The 24300-nt window shown below is 53.3% G+C and overlaps 1 protein-coding gene across 2 annotated transcripts in view; it reads right to left on the reverse strand.

Moving 5' to 3' along the window:
• The window catches only part of BCL7A (BAF chromatin remodeling complex subunit BCL7A), a 31444-nt gene extending 8691 nt beyond the window's left edge, over positions 1–22753 (reverse strand). Inside the window, exons 1-5 of one of the 2 annotated variants that reach the window (XM_047826817.1) lie at positions 22476–22753; positions 21955–22050; positions 14366–14447; positions 11058–11154; positions 5471–5638 (exon numbers count right to left, since the gene is read on the reverse strand). In XM_047826817.1, coding sequence (XP_047682773.1) covers positions 5471–5638; positions 11058–11154; positions 14366–14447; positions 21955–22046 — 439 coding nt within the window. In that variant the 5' untranslated portion in view covers positions 22047–22050; positions 22476–22753. Of the gene's footprint in view, positions 1–5470; positions 5639–11057; positions 11155–14365; positions 14448–21954; positions 22192–22475 lie in introns of those variants that run through there. The other variant, XM_047826816.1, reaches the window with a different exon arrangement.
• Between the last annotated feature and the right edge of the window lie 1547 nt (positions 22754–24300).

Here is a 24300-nt window from a genome sequence, read left to right on the forward strand (position 1 = left end):
ATGAGCTGTTGTTCACACGTTCTCTTACTCCCCAAACCAGCGGCCCTGATAGCTCGAGATCAGCACTGGGACACCAGCCGCCTGGCTGGGGCCACAGGGAGGCTCAGGGGTCCACTTCTCCAGGGCTGCATGCTGCCTACAAACTGGTGTGTGGGAGGACACAGCATGGAGAGATAAGGCCTAAGTTCCAACAGCGCCTCTGCCACTTGATTCCTCTGGGCCCCATAAAAAGCACGGTTGGCAAGAGCCACCCTGTCGAGTCACTGTGAGGACTAAATGGAATGACAGAGAAAGCACTCAAGTAGCGAAATAACCCGGGGTGGAGGTGGGGTGTAACTGAGGGATTAGCTAGGGCATAGACCCAGACTCCCCGTAAACCTGACAGTTCTTTGATACTTTGCTCTACTTTTCTTTAAAAAAATGTTTACCGATTGGGGCACCTGGGTGGCTCGGTTGGCTGAGCATCCGACTCTTGATTTCTCACGGTTTGTGGGTTGGAGCCCCATGTCAGGCTCTGTGCTGACGGTGCAGAGATGGGATTCTCAGTCTCCCCCTCTTTCTGCCCCTCCCCTGCTCACGCTCACTCACTCTATCAAAATAAGTAAGTAAATAAATGACAAGAAAGAAAGCAAGAAAAAGAAAAGCAAGCAAGCAGATTGACAGGGGCACCTGGGTGGCTCAGTTGGTTGAACATCTGACTCTTGATTTTGGCTCAGGTCATGATCCCAGGGTCATGGGATCGAGCCCCATGTTGGGCTCCATGCTGAGCATGGAACCTGCTTGGGATTCTCATTCTCTCTCTCCCCCTCTGTCCCTCTCCCCCACTGGAGTTCTATCTGTCTCTTTCTCTCAAAAAAAGAAGAAGAGAAAGAAAAAGACAAACAGACAGAAAGAAAGAAAGAAAGAAAGAAAGAAAGAAAGAAAGAAAGAAAGACAGACAAGAAAGGAAAAGAAAAAGAAAGCAGATTGGTAGTTGCCATGGGTTAGGGCCGGGGGGAAGGGGAAGTGAGTTTATGGGCACAGAGTTTCCTTTTGGGGTGACAGAAATGTTTGGAACTGGTCAGAGTTGAATTTTATCTCCATTTTTTAAAAAAGTAAAAAAGGTCTCTGCTGATGTTATATTCTATTTCATAATACGTGTTTGCTTTAGCAAATACCATCAATTGTTATTGTCCTCTAGCCTGCAGACTGGACAAGGAGGTTCAGAAATCATGGCCAGTCACCCAGTCATGCTGAGCCCCTGCCCGGCCTGAGAGCTCGCGGAGCACTCTAGGGCTCGGTGCAGCGCTGGTGCTGGAACTCACCCAGGGGAAATTATTTTCCTAGGGCCTAAATTTAGTCCAGTGAGTTTGGACATTATGTCATTCCCTGAGCTCACTCAGCAGTAAACAAGTTCAAAGCAAGGTCAACAGCTGGCGACCAACCTGCCCTGTCCTGCAGGCAGCGTGCACCCACCTGGGAGGCCTCCAGGCCTTTCCCATGGGGGCTCCCCCAGCTGTGGCGCCCCCCCACCCCGCCCCGGGCGATGCTGCGCAACTGTGCGTGCCCAGTGGCCCGGGGTCGCCAGAAGAGGACCCTGGTGTGGTTTCCTGGACCAGGAAGGCTTTTGGTGGTAGTGGGGGGAGGGGTGGGTAGTGGTAATAGTTACCAAAATGTGGCAACCGTGGAAGCAACAGCCCAAGAAGTGATTCCTGAAGTAGAGCTTTAACCCACCTTCAGGGAAAGGAGCTGCAGATCCCAGACGTGGGAGGAACGCGGGAGAAAGCAGGCAGGACGGGGCGCACGTGGGCATCACCTCCCCTCGCTCACCAGGCCCCTCCTACACAGCGGGCTCCGACCCTTTTCTTCCCTTCCTGCCCCGTTCCCTTGCGGGGACCTGACAGGGGAGGCAAGTTTTACTGGTCTCCTGTCAGCCCAGCTGTGACCAGCGCGTCCCGTCCCCGGGCCCGGCCCCCTGGTTCCACCGCCCTCTGCCCGCAGAGCCACAGGGAGCCCAGGGAGGCACTGGGGGCCTCTGTAGGGACAAGGGGATGCCCACCCGAAAGGCCCGCGTCAAGCTTCCTACGATGGTGGCTCTCGACTGAAGACGATTTTGCCCCTCACGCGAGGGGGGGCGTTTGGCAGGGTCTGGAAACATCTTTGGTGTCACAACCAGGGGTGAGGGAAAGCCAGGGATGCTCCTCAACATCCCGCCACACACAGAACGGCCCCACAGCAAAGACTCATCTGGCCCCAAATGCCACCAGTGCCGAGGCTGAGAAACCCTGCCCAGCCACCGCCTCTCTGGAGGAAACTGTGGGATCCGGCCAAATTTTAAATGCCCGTACCTCCGACTGAATACACAGTCCACGATCCTTCAGCTCCATCACACCTGAGCACAGACACAAAGACGTGTGGACAAGACTCCACGCAGGACCGTGTACGGAAAACACAACACACCGCCCCCCCACCCCCACCCAAAACAACCCAAATGACCATCCATACGGGGACTATGTAAATGAATTAGGACACATGCACACCTCTGCATATGAAGCTGGCAAAGAGAATAAGACAAACCTGTACGTGCTGACACAGAACAATCTCCATGGTGATTGTTAAGGGAAGTATTCTTAAAAAAGGGAGGCTATAATCTCATATAGACTCTTCTAGGTGCACAGACTATTTATTTTGGAGGGCCACAACACAGGCTCAACGGGGGTCCTCCCTGATGAGGAGAATGCCAAAGGCTCCGGGTACGGGGCTGTCCAATCTGTGTCCTCACACTGAACTGTTTCGCTCAGTTACCTGCACCCCACCCTACCCTGCCCACGGGCCTACCTGGCACATGAGCACCTTCCTCACGCCTGGCTGGCCTGCCCCTTCCCCAACCCCTCCCCAGGCCCTGCCCCTCGGCTTCTCCTGCTTGCACTGCTCATTCCCCCCCTATTCCCGCTCATCCTTCAAGCCTCACTCAGGGAGCACCTCCTCCAGGAAGCCTTTCCTGAACTCCTTAGGCTCCCTTTTCTTACCGTCTAGCACAGCAGGGGCCATGAACTCAAAAGCCCCCTTAAGGGCCAGGCAGTGCCATGAATGAGTCAGAGAAGCTGTTCAGTTCAGACACAAATAAGAAAAAAATCTAAAGGAATGCTCTTCTGTTCCTCTAAGAAACATATATTCGCCCAACCTCTCAGACTTTTACTTTTCTACTTTTGATAGTGAAGTTGGTTCAAAAAGCAACTTAGTTTTTCCTTTAAATGTGCAATAAGAAAAGTAACAGTGATCGTGGAGTGACACGGGCTACTACTCTTGGGCCTCAGTGTCAGGGAGACAATAGGGAGTGGTGGGGAGTGTGGTAACTGGCAAGGGTGGGTCCGCTCACCCTCCCTGGAAGGGCAGCCACATCTCTGTTTAACCAGTCGCTGCTCCACAGAAAAGCAGACCCAGTATTATCAGATCTTCTGATTTTTCAAGAGGTGGAAATCAATCTTATTTTAAGCAAAATTGTTTTAAGGTTAAATTTTTGACATCAGGTGCCTGGATGGCTCATCGGTTAAGTGTCGACTTCGGCTCAGGTCATGATCTCATGGTTCGTGAGTTGGAGCCTCACATCAGCTGTGCTGACAGCTCAGAGCCTGGAGCCTGTTTCAGATTCTGTGCATCCCTCTCTCTCTGACCCTCCCCCACTCACACTCTGTGTATGTGTGTGTGTGTGTCTCTCTCTCTCAAAAACAAATAGACATTTAAAAAAAGTAGAATATGGAGGCACCTGCATGGCTCAGTTGGTTAAGCAACCGGCTTAGGCTCAGGTCATGATCTCGCGGTTCATGGGTTCGAGCCCCGCACTGGGCTCTGTGCTGACAGTTCAAACCGGGAGCCTGCTTTGGATTCTGTGTCTCCCTCTGGATTCTCTGCCCCTTCCTTGCCTGCTCTCTGTCTCCCTCTCTCTCTCTCAAAAATAAACATTAAAAATTAAAAAAAAATAGAATATGTTTGAAATAAAATTTTGACATCAAATTCAAATTAAAAATAAAAATACCACCAGGCCCATGACCACACCCACACACCACACGCTGGATCTAGTCTGTCTCTGACCTCTGGGTGGGTGGGGGAGGGGGGTCTCAGTCTCAGTTTTGGTGTCTGTCTCCCCTGCTTCCCTCTGAGTGCTTGTGGGGCAGGAAGCAGGGCTTAGCCGTGAGTGGCGCCGAGCCTCACACAGGGTGGGTGTGGGAAAGTGTGTCAAAGGGAATGGGGTTCGAATTGCCTCCATGGCCCAGAGAGGCCTTCCTCCTGAGAAGCCCCCCTCCCTCCCCAAGCACAGAGAAGCCTGGACTCCAGGCCGGCCGCCCTCCCTGTCAGGAAAGCTCAGCCGTGTGCAGGGGCTCCAGCCGCAGCTGGCCCTTCATGGATGCTGGCAGGGCCATCCCCCCAGGTGCTGGGGGTCACCCTCCGGTCCCCGCTCCGCCCAGGTACTCCCGCCTTGGACCTTCAAAATATACCTCAATTATCAGACAATCAAAACCTACGGACCTATCTTAGGTGCGATGATGGTACTTGTGATGAGGGAAGAAAAGATTCTTATTTTTGAGAGATGCGTGAAGTGTTCAGGGACGGAATGCCGTAAGATCTGTAACGACTTTCAAATGGCTCCCCCCCAAAATATTTATAGACAAAGCAAAACCAATTAAGAATTGCCGAATTCAGCTGACATATATGGGAGAGTACACTATTCATTCTTCTCGATGTTTGAAAATCTTCAAGAGTCGAGAGATCTCAAAATAGACAAAAATAAACCGACGTACACAGATTCGAGTACATATACGTCCTCTATGACAAGACGGCTTCTTGCCACCCTCTTCCATCCGGATGACTGCAGTAGCCCTACCGTCTGTGCTCGATCACAGCTAACCAAAGTGACCCTCTAGCCCACAGTGCTCAATCCCAGTGGCTCCTGCCTCACTTGGCACGGAAGCCAGGTCTGTTTAGTGGCCTACGAGACCCCCATACTCGAGGTCCTGCCTCCTCTCATCTCACTTTGTAAACCCCTCATCCGCACTTCCCCAGCCACTGAGCACACTCTTGCCTCAGGGCCTTTGCACTGCCCATTCCCTCCTGCCCAGAGTTCTTTTCTTCCACTTATCCACATGGTTTGCTCCCTTACCTAATTTTAGCCAAATTTGCTCTAATGTCACCTTCTCAGTGAGACCTTCCCTGGTCACCCTATTTAAAATTGAAACACTCCCCATAATTCATCAAGACTCTCCATTTCCCTTTCTTATAGTTTTCCACAGCTCCTATCTTCTAAAAACTAGACTGCCGCATTTTTAAATTGCCCCACAAGAATATGAGCTAGTCTAGGCATTACCCTGCCTCTACTTCTACTGTGACCTTCTAGGGGCTGGCACCTGGCAGGGCCTCCTAGAGACCATCAGCGAACTACAGGAAGGCTGGCTGAAGACAGGCCCCTCTGATCCCAGGCCCCAAGGGCACATACCTTCGGCCCCAGGGAGCTCCTTCCCATCTGCCTGGGTCTCATCTGCCTTGGTGTCAGTGCCTTCGCCGGGCACAGCCGAGGTGGGCTCGGGAGCAGGGCTTGAGTTACTGCTGTTCTCCTGTTTGATGGGGGAGGCATCTGCTATGGAGCTCTGGTTGCTGTTATCATCTGCACAGGGGGGAACAGAACCACAGGGTGAGATCCCGCAGCTGCTGGGGAAAGGTGGGTTGGGGGCTCAGCCTCCCCAGGTCTCAATGCCTGCAGCCCCACAGGACGCTCTCCCAGGGAAGGAGGCACTTGCCCCGCCCTCAAGACCTCTGAGATGACCCACCCAGAGCCGTCCCACATGTCCGAAGAGGAAAAGGCTTCTAGGAGCCTGCCTGAACTTCCCCTGCGGGCTCGGGCCCGTGTTTGGGGGCAGCCAGCTGCAGACAGCGGCCTCACACATTTTAAGTCTTTGAGGGACATTTAAGACCTCTCTTCTGGGTTGAAGAAGCCAGACTTGTGCACTTGGCTCTGTAGCAAGACAAAGGCTGAAGCATGGTTCGTGTGTGAGGCAACACTGCCAAAAAAAATGTTCTGTTGACCTAATCAAGTGTCTAGACCAACTTCCACTTGATACAAAGTAAAAGGGGGAGAGGAACATGTGAGCAGAAAGCAGGCTATTCCACAGGACAGTCAGACCAGGCTCAAGTCAAAACCATTGATTAAAAAAGAGACAGAGAGGGGAGCCTGGGTGGCACAGTCGGTTAAGCGTCCGACTTCAGCCAGGTCACGATCTCGCGAGATCTCGCGAGATCTCGCGTGATCTCGCGTGATCTCGCGTGAGTTCGAGCCCCGCGTCGGGCTCTGGGCGGATGGCTCGGAGCCTGGAGCCTGTTTCTGATTCTGTGTCTCCCTCTCTCTCTGCCACTTCCCCCGTTCATGCTCTGTCTCTCTCTGTCCCAAAAATAAATAAACGTTGAAAAAAAAATTTAAAAAAAGAGACAGAGAGAGGGAGGGGGGGAGGGAGAGGGAGAGGGAGAGGGGGGGAGAGAGAGAGAGACAGAGAGGAGAGAGAGAAGTTAGGAAGATTATAAAAAGAAATTTAAGAGGGGGCCCCTGGGTGGCTCAGTGAAGTCGACTCTTGACCTGGGCTCAGGTCATGATCTCACAGTTCATAAGATGAAGCCCCACTCTGACAGGACGGAGCCTGCTTAGGATTCTCTCTCTCCGTATCTCCCTGCCCCTCCCCTGCTCGGGCTTTTTCTCTCTCAAAATCAATAAATAAACATTTAAAAAAAAAAAAAAAAGAAAGTTTAGAGGCTTAACAACTGGAGTGCCTGGGTGGCTCAGTCAGTTAAGCATCCGACTTCGGCTCAGGTCATGATCTCACGGTTGGTGAGTGGGAGCCCCAGGTCAGGCTCTGTGCTGACCAGCTTGGAGCCTGGAGCCTGCGTTGGATTCTGTGTCTTTCTGCCCCTCCCCATCTCATGCTCTTTCTCTCAAAAATAAACATCAAAACTTTTTTTTAAAAACAAATGAATAAACGTTAAAAAAAATTTATGAGATTTAACAACTAAATAGGACATGTGAAAATTAGATTCTGTTTTGAACGTGCCAGCTTGTAAGGGACATTTTGGAACAACTGGGGAATTTGAATATTTGAATATAGTCTGGGGTTTAGAAGATACTACTGTTACTTTTGTTAGGAGTAAACACGGCACACCGGGTGTATAGAAATGCCATTTATTAGTGACGGGTTCAGCCATGTACTTCAGACACAAGGTGGGGAAACTGATTTTAAAAGGCTTCAGTACAGGTTGCCTACGATTGTCAGAATTCCCTGAACTTAACACTCAAGAGCTGTGCAATTTTTATATGTAGATTACATTTCAATTAAAAAAAACTTAACACATCAGGGGCGCCTGGGTGGCTCAGTCGGTTAGGCGTCCGACTTCAGCTCAGGTCATGATCTCACAGTTCATGAGTTTGAGCTCTGCGTCGGGCCCTGTGCTGATAGCTCAGGGAGCCTGTTTCAGATTCTGTGTCTCCCCCTCTCTCTGACCCTACCTGGTTCACACTCTGTCTCTCTCTCAAAAATAGATAAATATTAAAAAAAAAAAAACAAAAAAAAACAAAAAACCTTACACATTAAAGAAAGAGATGAGGCAAACATGGCATGTAAGGGAAAACCTAGATGGCAGGTGAATGGAGTTCATCAGGCGATTCCTCTTACTCTTCTCTGCTATGAAATTTTTCATGAAAGAAAAAGGAACAGTTATTTGGGCACATCCTGGGCACCCACCACGTGTAGGCGCTGGGCAAAAACATCTACAGTCACGTCGCCTATCCTCCCGACAACCTGCCAGGTAGGAGCTGTTACCTCCTTCACTTACAGAGGGGGAAACTGAGGCTCTGACGGGCAGAGCCCCTTCATCAGGCTGGTCTGCCCCACTCTAAACTCAACCTGCTGACGAAGCAGTTACACAGTCCCAGCCAGGTAAAGTGCATCTGACTCTTTTTTTTCTTTTAATCAATTTTTTATTTATTTAGTTTTTATTTCTTTATATTGAGAGAGGGAGCGAAAGAGAGCAAGCACCAGTGGGGTAGGGGTAGAGAGAGGAGAGAGAAACTCCAAGCAGGCTCCGTGCTGTCAGTGCAGAGCCCGACATGGGGGCTCGAACTCACGAACTATGAAATCATGACCTGAGCTGAGATCAGGAGTCGGACGCTTCACCGACGGGGCCCGGGCACCCCGCATCTGATTCTAAGTGTCCTTGTTACAGAGAAGTATTCTCTTGCGAATTCTGGGACTTAAAAAAAAAAAAAGTACACTCTCCTGATTTACCTTTCAAGAACATCTAAACCTCCTATGCCAAGCTATGTGTGCCTGTGTCTCAAGAGGCACAGAAGGCAAAGGCCCGACCCACGGGTCCCAGCATGAAGTTGTGGTAAGAATGACAACAAGCAGGAATGTTTAACAAGTTAGTTGCCCGAGCCTAGCCTGGTCACCTAGGAACTGCATGATGCTGACACTCAACACTGGTAGGATCTCTGACACTAAACAGGTGGCTGCAGGTGGCCACTGCCCCCACCTGGAACCTTCCAGATCATCCTGTCCAGGTGCACATGCTTCCTTGCCTTTGTACACATACATGTCCTGCGGCTGGACTTGGTCTTGGCTGCACACGTACTAAAATGGAAGGGATGCCAAGAAGGTGAGCGAGGCTCCTTCCATCAGGGATGCTTACTCAACAGTCCAGATTTTTCTGGAGAGGAAGCCTGGGCTGGTGTCCACACACTTGGATTCTGCCTCCAAAGGACCTCATAGGCCAGCAGTGGCATTTATGACCTTCCCAACCCTGGGTGAGCTGCATCACCTGTCCAAGCCTTCGTTTCCTCATCGGCACAATGGGGCTTGTTTGCAGGATGAAATGAGGTAAGGCACGAAATAGGCTTAGCAAGATGCTTGGCACATTGTGACAGCCCTTAAATGTCAGCTACGAACATGCCAAGGCTTTTAAGGGATTATCTTATAGAATACTTACAATGACCTTATTGACCTTATGAAGGAGGTGTTACCATTCCTATTGGATGGACTGAAAACAGACCTGAAAGGTTATGTGTTCAGGATCTAGCCCAGGTTCACAAGCTACAAAGAGATCCCAGGAAGTCAGATGGGAACCCAGGTGGGATCTTGTCCTCTGCTGTAAAAGGCTCTCACCTGTGAACCAGGTTGAAGGGTGTGTGTGTGTGTGTGTGTGTGTGTGTGTGTGTGTGTGTGTGTCTTCTCAATCCCTAGAGAGTGGGGACCTAACCAGTGTCAGGGAGACAGGTTACGTCCCAGCTCAAATACCTAATTGTGAAAAGCAAAGGATTCAACTGTAATTGCATAGCCAGTAAGGGGCTTTCTTGACACACAGCTGTCAGCAAAACCCTTCTGTGCTTTTCTGAACCCAGTTCAGCAACAAGCAAGACTCCCTGCCCTTGGAGCTTGTGACTGTGTTTTCCAGACTGGTCGGTCAGTTTGGGAAAATGGGGAAGTTCAATGGCATTCTTTCCCTGGAGCAAAACGGCCCTGGAGCCAGAGGAGTAGAAACTCGATCAAACCAATATTCCGTGTTGATTTACTTATTTATCTAATGCCACGTCGGTGTACAAAAGGCTTGAGTAGTCAAAAAGACAAAGACATTGATATTGGGATCGAGAGGTGGGAAAGGGGTGCCTGGGTGGCTCGGTCTGGTGAAACGTCCAACTCTTGGTTTCAGCTCAGGTCACGATCTTGCAGTTCGTGAGTTTGGGCCCCTCGTTGGGTTCTGTGCTGACAGTGCGGAGCCTGCTTGGGATTCTGTCTCCCTCTCTCTGCCCCTCCCCGGCTCATGCAGACATGCATGTGTGTGCACACGCACGCGCGCACACACACACACACACTCTCTCTCAAAATAAATAAATAAAAACTTAAAAAAAAAAAAAGAGGGAGAGATGGGAAAAGGTAAGTGGTACAAGCTCTTCTACTGGCCAGCCAGGCAGGTGGCCTCCCAAAGAAACAGCTGCTACCACCTCGGGGGAGCACACTGCTAGGGTTTCTGGGTCTGGCTTCTCACGGGATAGCAGAAATGCAGGTTTCCTGACTTATAAATAACAGAAACTCAATTTTTCAGACATTTCATGTTTGAATCTCTAAGGTCAGAAATCAGGCAGTGGTTTCCCTTGGAGGGGTGGGGACAATCAAGGAGGGACAGCGGGGGACTGAGGGATGTTCTGCGCTTGATCTGGGCTGGTTACACAGATGGATGTGGTCTGTATACACATCGTGGGGCCATACACTTATGATCTGTGCCTTTCCTTTCAGTTAAAAAGGTAAAACAGGGGGCACCTGGGTGGCTCAGTCGGTTGGGTATCCGACTTCGGCTCAGGTCATGATCTCGCGGTCCATCGGTTCGAGCCCCGTGTCGGGCTCTGTGCTGATAGCTGGAGCCTGGAGCCTGCTTCAGATTCTGTTTCCCTCTCTCTCTCTGCCCCTCCCCTGCTCATGCTCTGTCTCTCTCTCAAAAAAAACAAACATTTAAAAAAAAAAGTCAAAACAACTGCAGACTGGCTAAAGCAGGTCTCCAGCCTGGATTCAATCAGACAACTGGTTGGGTGTCACTTGTGAAATAAGACAGCAAAGGAAGTTAGGAGGATATCAATGTGGAAGGCAGGTCCCCGGGACCCAGAGTGATAACACGATGTCAAAAATCCAGTTTCCAGTTTCCCAGCAGCCAAAGCAAAATAGGAAATGGAAAATATAGTCATTTTTATGGTATGGCAGGCCTAGGAGGGGAAAAAGTACCCCCCAAAAAGTGCCTGAGCACACAGGGCTGAGAGGTCATCTCCTGTGAGGTCTGTGTCCCTGGGTGAGAAGGTCTCTGGCTTGTTGTATGTTTCTTGGCTCGCTGTGCTGGGAACAGAAGTTTCTTCTCCTCCACGGAGCCTTGTCCCAGGCACATAGAGGCCTCCTCGTACTGCCCAACCCTCCTACCTTGCCTGGAATGTGAACAAACCTGCTGTTGAGAACAAAACCTCAGTGCTCTGCCACAGCCCAGCGCCTGGCAGGGGAGCTCACCGTGCATGTCCATCATCCCTGGGGAGGAGCTGTTCTCCGGAGTGGTCACCTCTGAGCCACACTTCTCATCTTTGCCCTTTTTCTTGTTCTTGTTCTTCTAGAGGAGAAAATGGAGCAGAAACCAAGTCACCACATTGTGTGTGCATGCGTGAGCAAGCCCCCCGGGGGGTGATATGAATATTTTATTCAGCTGGTTCGTCCTGGAGCCTGCAAGCCTCTGGAGGGCTCTCCTTGGCCTGCATTTGAACATGTCCCATTAGAGGCCTCACCTGCAGAAGGGAGGATTCTGGGGCTGGACTGGGAGGCTGGGAATAAAAAAAAACCTGCCTTGTTTGTGGGGTCAGCACCGGCAGGCATGCAAACACCCTGGCTTATGGGAATTTCCTCCACTTGCCAGGAGAACATCTGGGGAAAAGGCCAGAGTCACCCTGCCCAGAGCAGGTACAGTGATGCCAGGTGAGGGATGGAGAAGACACAGGTCACACACTTTCACTATCTGCAGGCCCCAGGGCTGCCTTTCTCGAATAGTCAGCTGACTCCCAGAACCACATTGGAAGGCCAGGTGAGGAGGGAAATCCCCGAGAGGAAGGAGGGAGAAGAGGATGCTTTCTGTGTGCAGTTCTGTTTTGGTGTTTGCTATTGTTGTTGTTTTTCTTTACAGATGGAACAGAATCCTGTTAGAAATGACCTGTGTCCAGTGGTAAGAGACTCATTATATTATGGCATATTCTTTCAATGTAATGTAATGCAACATTTACAGAGAATAAGGCAGCTCTTTGTGTACTGACGTGGAATGATCTACAAAAATATCAGCATATTGGAATATCTCAGTACCTTCAAGATGTATACAAGGAAGGTTCCAGAACGTGGGAAGAGACCACTAGTAACGGAAAGGAAAGGACACACGAACATGTGTCCACACGTGTGTTTGCGTGCACTCTCTCTGGAAGGATAAACAAACGCTGGTCACCTCCAAGGAAAGGAGCTGGGTGGTGTGGGGGGGCCTGCGCGGGGATGGGAAGCAGATTTACGAAAAGATGTATTTGGGAAAGGTAGCATTTGAGGAACATGAATACCTATGGATAAAAAGTAGATTGGTGGACTCCAGGACCTTGGGGGGGGGGGGGGGGACAGGAGTGACTGCTAACAGGTGTCAGTTTTGTTTTTGGGGTAATGAACATATTCTGGATTTACAGCAGCGATGCTACATGGATATATAGTAACACTGACTCGAATATCTTAGAAGAGTGAGTTTTATGGCATATGAATGGTCTTCGTTTAAAAAGCATTTTTAAAGTAATACTTGAACTTTGTAAAATGGTTTCCCTACTTAAAAGAAAACAACTTTCAAGAGTTCTGAAGTAAAAAAAAAAAGGGGGGGGCAACCATGTCACAATTGGGTGTTTAAAAAAATAGAAAGCGAACCCTCCACCGTACAGGTTTCTGGCCACAAGCACCAGAGATTCCAATTCAGCTATCTGGGGTGGGGCCCAGGATCCTGCATTTCTTCAAGATTCCCAAGGGATCAGATACTCAGCCAGGTGTGGGACCCATCGCCCTGGAGAGAAAGGGGGTAGGGGAAACATTGTACATCATGGCTCAGAGACAATAGCAAATTAGCATTGTTCGAGCTCGGTCTGCACAGCCGTGCTGGCTGGGTTAAGTTCTCTCGGTTTGATGTATTGCTTTTACACTGTAGCAGAAGCCTCAGGAGCTAGATATTGCTGCCCCACTGCACAAAAAAGGGAACTCGGGCCCAGCAAGTTGGGGTCACCTGTCTGACATCACAGGTTAATCGAGGGTAGCCTGTCCCAAACCTCTTTGCCCAGCCCGGAGCTGCCCTGTCCTTCCCGACAGCCCATATATTATACTTTCTCCTTGATCACTATCCATTTTGGCACTTCCCTGATGTCTGTTTCATGCTATTCTATAATTATCTTTCCCAACGAGATTATAAATTCCTTGAGAGCAGGGACCATGTCTTCTCAAATGCAACCGGCGTTTATATAAAACACCTAATGATGTGCAAGGCACAGACGTGGGCCAGAGCCAGGAGCTGCCTTCGAGGAGCTGGCTGCACCCTGCTCTCTCCTCCAGGACAGCCAGCACCAAAGGCCACAATGGGCTAGGTCTCAGGGCCTCTGGGGAAGGCGACCCTGGTGGCTCCATGAGCCCAGGCCAGAACCAGAAAGGGTGACAAATACCGGCGTTCTCGGCCCAGCACCAACCTACCCAGAGGTGAGCAGGTGATCACAGGGTCAAGAATGGAGCCTCAGCCCTGTCTGAAGACCCAAAACAGGTCATTGAAGATGGAAGAGGGAAGCTCAGCTCTGCCTTTAGGGCCCCCTAGAAACCCACCAATCACGACCACGTCACCCCAGAAGCAAAGGGGGCCATGCAGCCTACTGTGGGCCATCTTCCTGCAGGAGAAGACTGTGTGCGCAAATAGGGAAGGCGTTCCAAGCAGGAGGAACGGTCCATGCCAAGGGCTGTAGGTGGGGTCATTCTGGATGTTGACCGGAAGTAAGAGTAACTGATCTGGGGTCTAACTGGACTGGGAGCCACGAAGCTGAAACACTGTCTGTGATGTGGCAACACTGTCAGCAGTCCCTGGGTGAGATGAGGCACAGCCGCAGGGGCTCCCTCTAGTGGTTGGAGCCAGCCCCCCCCCCCCAAGCCCCCCAAGAGTGGCTGTGTTCCCCGTACCAAACCCTCTCACTCGGGCTCGCCAGCAGCTCCAACCACCAGAAGGCTCTCCGACAGCAAAGAGAGCATGTGCTTTGGTGTCACACAGCTCTGACGCTTGCTGTGTGATTCTGGGAAAGTGGCTTCACCTCTCTGAGGCTGTGTCCTTACTTGTACAAAAGGGATAAAGACAGCAACTCCACAGAACTGGCACGAGAAATACGAGGCAATGCCTGGCAGGTGGTTAGGTGCTCAGAAACAGCGGTGCTATGATGATGGGACAAGGCCTGCTTGTGTGTGGATATGCCATCTCCAAACTGTGGTGCCCAGGGCACTAAGGCACGTTCCCACCAGCAAACTGTGGAGCCCTCGGTCCAGAAGAGATGACTTGTGGGGGACACTCCCCACCTATGTGACGGCCAAACTCTGGGCTGGACAGTGAATGAGGAGCACACAGGTGCAGCATCCTTTCTAGCCCGAAGCTGGGTCCTTGTACCTCCCAGGTGGCCTTGGCCCCAAGTTGCACACTGGTGGGCAGTGGCAGGCAACGCCTTCTCCCTGTGGTGGGGAGAGCATGGACGGATGGACGGCCCGACCCCAGGGAGCCAACCCCACATACTCACATCATCCACCTTTGGCTCTGTCACAGGGACCCACTTGTAGATTCGCAGGGACGTGTCACCCACAGTCACCCACTTCTTCTCCCTGCAGAAGATGAGGAAGAGCCCATTACCAGGGGGTTTCCGGGGCAGGACCCTGCTCACCCCTCGTGGGGGACACAGGCCGCACAGCCTTGGAGTAGCTGCGACAAAGGGGCTGGTCAACTTGGGGCTAAGGGAGTGCACTCCACATCACTCTAGATCTAGTAGCTAGGGGACCCCAGGCGAGTCACTTCACCAATTCAAGCCTCAGTTTTCCCATCTGTTGGACCACAGAGGGTCACTAATCTCTCCAGGCTGCCATAAGGATTGCCATGCTGCCATGCATGAGACAGCATGTGTTAACAGCTTCCCCTCTGTCTTGAAGGATGCGCCTGGTTGACGCTGGGGTGCTGAGGGGCTGCCATTTAGGAGGACTCCTGTGGATGAAGGGAATTGGGCCCCGGGGTCCTCCAGCTTTGCCCCACACCACGGACCACTCCAGGGAGCCAGTGAACTGGGCCACCCCAACCCCTGGGCAGCAGAGAGGGCATCAGGCCAACAGGGCATTTCCTTCTGGGTGGGGGCACATATCTTCACCAAGGGCACCGGGGGCTTACCCTGTCCTCCCGGCAATGCCTGTCAGGTCAGGGGAAGGGAGGCAGGAGCGGACAGTGTGAGTGACCAGCCAGGGCTCTTTGGGCAAACGCCATCTGGAGCAGCCAAGGGGGAACAGTGGAGCAAGGGCAACCCACATGGCCATGCCCTTGGCCCAAGGGTGATCCCCGGGCCTCGGCAGGTTGGCACGGCCCATACTGTGGGGCAGCAGGCAGCCAGAAGGATGCTCTGAGACCCCACTCTCCGGTTCTAAGACAGGCACATGTTTCTGGGTCTCCCCTCCTAATACCCACCTCTGCACACTGCCCCCACCCCACCCCTGCCACATCCTGAACTCCTGGGGGACCGCGTCCAGGGTGGAGAGCAGCTACTAAAAGCAGGTTTATGGGTAAGGAGACAATCACAAGCCATGAGAAGAACATGGGGTGACTGGTTTTCATTAAGGATAATAACACCCTCTCCTCCACACCACTCTGCCTAAGCTACCATCACTCCCCAGGCGCCTGCCATAGCCTCCAAACTTTGGTCCCTGACCCCTGCAGTCAACACATGAGGTCATGTCACTTCCTGCCCCTAACACTGGCCATGGCCATGCACCTGATACTGAGGCTCAGAGGAAACTCCTGGAAGGAAAACTGGGACTCCTGAACCGAGCAGTTTGGGCTCTAGGGTGCGCATTCCTGGCACCAGCCTCTGCCATCTAAGAAGTGGGAGGTCACAAAGGATCTCTCAACTGCTTCACAAGGACCTGAGTTGACTCAAGGAACCTGCCATGGAATGAGAGGGACAGATGCACACCAGGTACAGGCAGCACAGCAGCCAGGAGCCCTCGGCAATTTTAGGGACAAGGGTTCCACCAGAATGGAGATTTATGTGTGATGTGAGCACCTCCGTCTGGGAGCCACCAGGTACCTGCCCAGCCTCCCCTCCCTGGGTGGGTGGCCCTCACGTGCTGGAGTGACACAGTACAGCCACCTGGCGCCCCTTTACCACACTCTGGGCACCTGGCGCACTCAAAACCAGCGAACCCAAACCACAGACATCTCCATTCCCCAAGCTGTGCCTGTTTGGGTCCTATACACTTCCTGCTGGAAGAAGCCACAGTCAGGCTTTTATTTATTCTAGGATTATTTCTAGTGCTTTCTATGAGCTAAACCCCATACACACTCTAATCTTCCGATAACCTTGAATGGCAGGAACAGTCACCTTCCCCATTTGACAGATAGAGAAACTGAGGCAGGAGGAGGTGAGATTGTTCTCTCCCCGGGGCTGGTGTTCAAAGCCTCCATGTGGCACTGCCTTTAGGAGAAGCTTCTCTGGCTTCTCTGGTTTTCATCCCTGCCCTTTTCAGCCCAGAAAGAATTAAGTAAAAACACATATCTACGTCACCACCCACCCATCTCCTACGTCCTGGAAGCAGGATTGACGACTCATAATCCCCGTCTTTCCCCACGTCCATACTGAAAAATCAGAAGGTACCCGGAAGGGACAGGGGCGTTCCAAAGAACAACCTTGGTGACAAAGCAACAATCCTAACAGACACTGTGTGCTGAAGGCTTACTTCTGCCAAGTGCTTTATTTACAATAAAGCCCTCTCCCCCAAAGACTGCCAACAAGCCTGCGAGAGGGGAACCAGTCTCACTCCATTTTATGGATGGGAAACAAGATGCCCAGAGAGGTTACATAACTGCTTCATGGTCACACAGCTAGTCTGAGGCAGAACCTGGACCGGACACAGGCTCTGACCTTAGAGCCCACTCTCTGCTGTTCTGTCTCCTGTGGAAAACTAAGAAATCATTCCACCGAGCACATGGGGACAGAAGCCGGATAAAGAAACACAAATTGCTAGAATCCCATGCAAATGGCCAAAGGCACTACTACCCGCAATCCCTGTCAACTGGCTTCCTCGGCCTGGGCCCCACTAGGTCAGCAAATCCAAGGTTTGGTTGTCTTAAAAACAAAAACAAGAACAAAAGTAACTGACTTGCAAAACCTAGGCCATATCTCAAGGCAGAAAGTGGGCCAGCTCTGGGCCCTGCAGCCTGCACACGAGCCAAGACAAAGGTCCAGAGTCGCACGTGCTTCCCTGAGCGGTTGAGGGCCCTGAAGCTTCCAAGCTGACAACAGCCAGGTTCTCATGCCTCCCTCTGCCCCAGCTGGTGACCCCTTGGCTTGAGTCCCCTAACTCACCCCAAAGATGAGAATCTTTTCTTCAGGAGTGCCTGGGTGGCTCAGTCGCTTCAAAGTCCGACTCTCGGTTTTGGCTCAGGTTGTGATCTCACGGTTTGTGAGTTCGAGCCCGGCATCGGGCTCTGCGCTGACAGCACGAGCCTGCCTGCCTGGGATTCTCTCTCCCTCCCTCTCTCTCTGCCCCTCCTCCACTCTCTCTGTCTCTCAAAATAAATAAACTAAAAAAAAAAAAAAAGAAAGGAACCTTTCTTCAGTTGCATTTCTACTGGACGCTGAGGGGCCACGGGACCCAGAGACAAGCACTAAGAACCCTCGCTCAGGAATGGACCTCGAAGGACTGCCCTTTGCTCAGCGGGCCAAGCAGGGACACCAGGCCCGGAACTCAGGGAGTCAGTCACTGAGCACGTAGCAGGGAGGACAAGAAGGGATTTCGCAGACACGACCCACAGGCTCTGGGCGTCCCCACCAGCCGGCAGCACCCCGGGAAACAACACACGGGCTCGGGGAGAAGGAGTCCCTATCAGTCCCCTAAACCCATCATCCCAGAACGCGCTGCCCCAATCCTCCACGGGAGAATGAAGCTGTGCTTACTACTTCATGTCTAGGGTGGCAAACGAGCACCCCCAGGTAGGTTTTGTCTGGTCTGCATGTGGATTTACAAATGTGAATCACTGGCCAAACTCTAAGAAGAAAAAAGTCAGACTCCACACAAAAATCCAGATTCCTGGGGCGCCTGGGTGGTGCAGTCGGTTAAGCGTCCGACTTCAGCCAGGTCACGATCTCGCGGCCCGTGAGTTCGAGCCCCGCGTCAGGCTCTGGGCTGATGGCTCAGAGCCTGGAGCCTGTTTCCGATTCTGTGTCTCCCTCTCTCTCTGCCCCTCCCCCGTTCGTGCTCTGTCTCTCTCTGTCCCGAAAATAAATAAACGTTGAAAAAAAAATTAAAAAAAAAAAAAAAAAAAATCCAGATTCCTGACTACTCTCACACACACAGTGACCTGGCCACGAGGGGCCCACGTGCCTCAGGAGCAAGGGCTCTCTCAGATCCCCAGCGCTCACCTCAGCCTACAGGCATGGGCCCAGATTCACCAGTGGGCTGCACCCCCCACCTTGCCACAGAACTGCCCATGGGCACACCCTGAGCACCCGTGCCCTGCCGGGCCCTGGTTAACCAGCCAGGTAAGTACCTCTCAATTCCTCTCCGGACTTGGGCTCCTGGACAAAAGGGCAAATAGGGTCCCAGCTGTAGCAATAAAGCTCTAAACACGCCCCTGCCCCCCCTGCACAAGCTCCCATATAAATCGCAAGCACCCATCACAGCTTTTCTAGGCCAAGATCAATTTCTAATGTTTTCCTGGGTGAAGGTCCAAGAGCTAGCCCAGGAGACCATCTTGGAGTCACTGCCCATGGGGGCCCTGATGACTCCCTCAAAGAGACCGAATCCCTCATTTTGTATTCACTTCCCAGGGCTAGTCCTCGATACCATTAGGAGAATGGTGTCGTCCTAACTAGGCCCGAGATGGCTTGACCTGCCCTGTACCTGGCAGGAGGGTACCCCCTAAGGTAATGAGATGAGGCCCTAAACACGGTCAAACTTCCTCCTCCCCCAGGGACCGGTGGGACGTCTCCGGGGAACAGGCCTATCTCCTTCTTCGGTAAGTCACTGAGGGACCCTTCAGACCAAGGGCCCAGGGGTCCGAAGCCCCAGCCTACTTTGTGGTTCAAGCTTTTGTCTCCTGTCCAACGACCCTACTCCCCTGCTCTTCTGCACCCACACTGGGCCTCCTAACCCTGGCCCAGTTTCCCAAAAAGGGGCCTGCCATTTTGTTCTTCTTCCAGCCATCTTGTGGCTGCCTCCTAGCCTACCAGCCTGCCTTGCTGGGACCCCAGACAGGGGAGGAAAAAAGGCTGGCAGCTAGGGACAGGGTGGTCACGGCTGGCTGCTGTCTTTTTCTGGGGACAAGAGAAGGAAAGGGTTGGCAGAGGCGGGATTTTTAGGGGTCACCAGGGCTGAGAAGAAATACTATCCTAGGCTTCCAGGCTAAATGATACGACAGACACCTCTGTTCTCTGGATAAAATACAGGATGCTGCATTAAATTTGAATTTCAGATCTATAACAGTTTAATATAAGTAGGTCCCACATATTGCATGGGACACACTTACACTAAAAACTATACACATATATCATTTATTTTTTCAAACTAATTTCACTGTTTATCTAAAATTCAAATTTAACTGTGTGTCCTGTAATTTTATTTGCTAAATCTGGCAACCTGATGTCCCAGCCACTAGTTAAATGCATGGTTGGTGGCCACGCAGTTAATAAACAACCCAACATCTCAAGGACTGACTGGAAGACCTATTCTAAAGGTGCAGTGGAGGTGAGATTCGGCTTCTCCGGGCTGGGGAAACCGTGGAAATAAGGCGAAGTCTTTTTTGCTTAAAAGGGGCAGGGGAAAAAAAAAATCAGCAAAACACCTATTTTATGGAGTCCACCTTACAATAAGGGCACAGTAGTGACTGATCCTGTACGCAGGGCTAAGTGCTTTTGGAGACAAGAGCTTGTTCTAGGAGAGAGAAAGCAGCAAGGGACCCCTTGCTGCCGCGGTTAAAGGAGTTGCACAGTTTGCCCAAGGTCACGGCAAGGAAGTAAACTGGAGACGCAGCCCTGAGATCCTTTACCATGACCTGTTTCCCAAAACACAGGCAGGGAGGGAAACACCTTCTTCTCCCCTTCCCCCAAACACAGGCCAGGTCCCAAAGTGGGCTCAGCAGCGTGGACGGCCTCCAGGCTGGCTGTTCCAGCGCCCACGAGGCAGAAAACCCCACAGCTCCATCTGCCCTCCCCGTGGAGCAGCTGGCAGACCGGCCCTGCAGGAGCAGCTGGCAGGGTGCCTGAGCCCCTGCCCTGCTGGAAACCTGGAGCAGAAGGCCCCACCACGCCTCTTTGGAACAGAGAAAGGCGCCTTGCCCCCAGCCCCTCTCTCACCTCCAAGCCCTGACAGAAGGGACTCAGGCCCAGACACTGGTTCTTTCTGTGCACAGGCACTAAGGCGGGGGGCCGACTCCAGCCTTCCCTCTGGGAATCCCACAGGAGAGGGAATTGTGGGCTTGTTTTCCTGTGTGTGTTTTGGCCTGCAGCTGTTTCTGCCATTTTTAAATGGCTCCAGTTGGGCAATGGGCACCCTGCGTGCCCTGGGAGCTCCCACAGTGTGGAAGACTTGGATCTCAACTTTGGAAGGGCTCCCCTTCTCACTGTTCTGAAAATTCTTTGTCCCATTGGAGCCAAACCCAGCCCTTGGCCGGGCATCCGGCCATCCGCAGGCAGCCCTTTCCATAGGAGGCCCGGGAGCACGTGGACTTTATTGATTTTCCTCTCGCCTTTTTTTGTTGGGTTTGACTCAGAAAGGACAGCTAACTTGTGACACGGCTAGGCTGCAGGCTCGCCCCCGGTGGTTTTTAGAGACCAAGGCGTTACTCGAGAAATGACACCCCTAAACATAAACATACTCCACCGGGGGCCTGCCCCGTTTTTAGTCTTTAAATAAAGGGTCAGGACGAGCCCGCGGGGGCTGACACTCGAGAACCTCGCGGCTGCTCCTCTCCCTCCCTGACCCTGGTGAAGCCGTGGGAAAAAAATAATAAAGTTGAAATCAAGGAGCCAGGAGTTTTCAACAAGTCTGCCCCAACCTGGCGATGTGCTTGCGCCTGGGGCCTGGCCCGCGGGCCGATTCCGAGCCAGATCCCGATGAGGCCGCGAACACGTTCGGTCCCCCATTAATTACAGCAAGGCCACGCCGGACAGACTCCAACGTGAGCTCGAAGAACACGCACGGCCAACACCGAATCTCCTCTCCCCCCGCGCGGAGAACAAAAACAACGGCTCTCTCGGCAAAACAAACACGAGCCGCCGCTTTGGGAGAGGCAGACGCGGCCGAGGACCGGTTTCTGGCCAAAAAGATCCGCCCGCCGACCCCCCGAGCGCGGGCGCCAGCCGGGCAGGCCGGGCAGGGCGGGCGGCGCGGGCAGGGCGGGGGTGCCGGGCGCCCCGGGCCCGCGGCCGCCCCGGCGCTTCCTCCTCGCGCTCGCCCCCATCTTTCTTCCTCGCCGAGAGCCCTCGCTCCAGGCAGCCCAAAGCGCTAAATTTAAACGGCTCGCGCTCTGCAAACTCCGCAGACTCGAGGGCGCCGGGCCTGGGAGGCGGGGAGCGAGCCAGCCAGCCAGCCGGGGAGGGAGGCGGGAGGGAGGCCCGGCGCGGGCTGGGGCGCGGGGGCCGGCGCTGCGCCGCCCGGGGCGCGCGGGGAGGAGACGGAGACGGCGGCGCCCCGCTCGGTGCCTGCACAATGGAGCTCGCGCTCTCCCCTCCGCCGCCGGCATCGCGGCCCCGGCGCGCGGGAAGCCGCTTTCATGTGACTTGCACAAAACGAAATGGCTTCTGGGGCCGGCCCCGAGCCCCCCTCCCGGGAGCCGAGCGCCGCGGCGGGGCCGGCCCGCCGCTCCACCGCCCGGCCCGGGGCGCCCCGCCGCCTCCAGGCTGCCGCCGCCACCGCGCCAGGTGGGCGACAGGCGCGAGCGCACCTGGGCAGCGGCCGCGGCCCCCGCCTCGCGCAGGTGACCCGGCTCGCGCGCCGCCCGCCGCTCCAACTCCCGGGCCCGCGGCCGGCCCGCGGCGAGGCGCCCGCCGGCTTTTTGTATGTGCTCCGGGGGTCTGGGGCGGCCGCGGCGCCGGGCGGGCGGGCGGGCGAGCGAGCAGGCGCCTCCGCTTACCATTTGCGCACTTTCTCGATAGCCGCCATGACCCTCTTGATATCATCTTTGGCGCGGCTCCTGGTCTCGGCTCGAACCGACCTGCCCGACATGGTTCTGGCGGGGAGAGAGAGGCTGGGGGAGCGCGCCCGCCGGGTCCTGCTCGCGCTCCGCGGCGGCCACACTCGCGCCCGCCCGCTCACTCACTCACACACTCACACACACACTCTCTCACACACTCACACACACTCACACACATACACACAAAGCCGGAGCCGCCGCGCGCGCCCGGGGCCCAGTGCGCAAGCGCCGGGCGCCAGCTGCACCGAGCAGGGGGAGCAGCGCCGCCGCGGCCGCCAGCAGTGCGGCCTCCGGGCGCCGCCGCCGCCGCCGGCCAGCGCCGCGAGCCTCCCCGGCCCGCCCGGGGAGGCGCCCGCGACCCCCCGCTCCCCGGGGAGGCGGCCGGGGGCGCCCGGCGACCCCCGGCCCTGGGCGCGCGGAGTGGGGGGGGGGGGGGGGCGGCCGGAGGCAGAGACACTCACTCGGAGGCCGCAGGTGCCGCGGGGTCCCCCGGGGAGGGCGCGCCGGCGGGGCGGCGGGCCGTGGAGGGGGCGCATTCCTTGGGAGCCAGCTCGGCGGCGGGTCTGCTGCCCCGGGTGTGTGGCAGCGGGTGCAATAACGCAAGTTTCCTGTGGGACTCCTGACTTCTCAGAGTTGAAGGCGGCGATTCGGGACGCGAGGTGCTCTCGGAAAGAGTTGGGAAACACGGGTCTCTGCTGGTCCTCTGCCCTGTGCAAATACGCGAGCTAGGACGTCGCTTCCCTTTCCCTCGTCCTTTTGGAAAACTAGAGTCGGAGGAAAGGTGTCAGGGGCGAGGCGATGGCGGGACATTCGACCCTGCCTATTAAATAGCTTTCCGTGCAGGAAAAGCTCAATGATTATCAGCATTTCAACAGGGCTTCTTCCTTTCCTTCTGGGGTTGCTCTCAGAGAGCGAGTCACGATTTAAATCGAAGCCACTCCTCACTGAAGTCCCAGGCTCAGACCAGGTGCTACCGCACAAGTGCAAATGACCCTAGCAGGTGTAATGGGCTGGCCGGCCTACAGGGAGGATTTTGAGGTAGCTTCTTCCCCATCATGCCTCAGGACAGCTCTTGGAAGAATCCCGGATAACCCAGGTGCCACATCTTTGTGTTCAGTTGCCCATAAACCGACTTGACCAGAGCTAGTCCGTGCCCGGATGAATGCTAGGAAAAATGAGAGTGACCCTGTTAGCAAACCCAGACCCTTGGAGATAAACTAGCCCGACACAAGTCATTTTACCTGTGGGGAAACTGAGTCCCAGGAAAGCTCAAGGTCGCAGCCATAAACTGGATCCCAGACTCCTCACTCATTCTAGAACCAAGCAGTTACCCCTGAGAGTTTGGTTTTGGGGAGAAAAGCCACAGGGGAAATGGGTGCCTGATATGAAAAATAAGACAACACTTACCTTAGTGAATCATTCTGAGCATTATATCTAGGAAAGAAAGACACAGCAGGTCATAAAACAGAGATTTCTACTGTTGGCCCTCAGATGGCTTAGAACCAAAAAGAACTTCCGAATATGTATATTTGAAAAATAGGAAGATTTCTGGGGTGCCTGGCTGGCTCAGTCTGAGGAGCATGGTACTCTTGATCTCTGGGTAGTGAGTTCAAGCCCCATGTTGGGTGTAGAGATTAATAAATAAAACTTGAAAAAGTAAAATGGCAAGATGTCAAGAATTCAAATATCAACTAATAAATGGATGTGTGTATATTCACCCAATAAAGTATTATTCAGCCATTGGGAAGGAATGAGATCAACTTTGAAAACATAGTAAGTACAAGAAGCCAGTCACAAAAGAACAAATATTGTATAGTTCCACTTCCATGAGATACCTAGACTGGGGAAATCCATAGAGACAAAGCAGGTTGGTGGTTGCCCGGGGGTGGGAGTGGGGGTGGGGGAATAGAGAGTGACTTCCAAGGGGTTTGGGATTTCTTTTTGGGGTGATGAGAAAGTTCTGGAACTAGATAATGTTTCCTGTACACCATTGTGAATATACACTTAAGCATACTGAATTGTACACCTTCAAATGGTTACAGTGGTCAGTTTTATGTGTATTTCACCACAATAAAAAGAAATCAAAATATCCAGCTTCTCCAGAAATAGCAGAAGGTCTGCAAACTGGTCCCCCAGTGCTACATGGTAACAATCAGCTGGAACTGAGGAGCCCTGTGCCTCTCAAAGCTCTTCAGGTCACCAATGTGTCACCAGGTCACTTTACTCATTGGCATTATCAGATGGCCCCTGAAGGTATTTGTGTTCTTGATCTCTGATTAAACTATA

This window comes from Prionailurus viverrinus, chromosome D3 (genome assembly GCF_022837055.1).
Source record: "Prionailurus viverrinus isolate Anna chromosome D3, UM_Priviv_1.0, whole genome shotgun sequence".
Classification (NCBI taxonomy): Eukaryota; Metazoa; Chordata; class Mammalia; order Carnivora; family Felidae; genus Prionailurus; species Prionailurus viverrinus.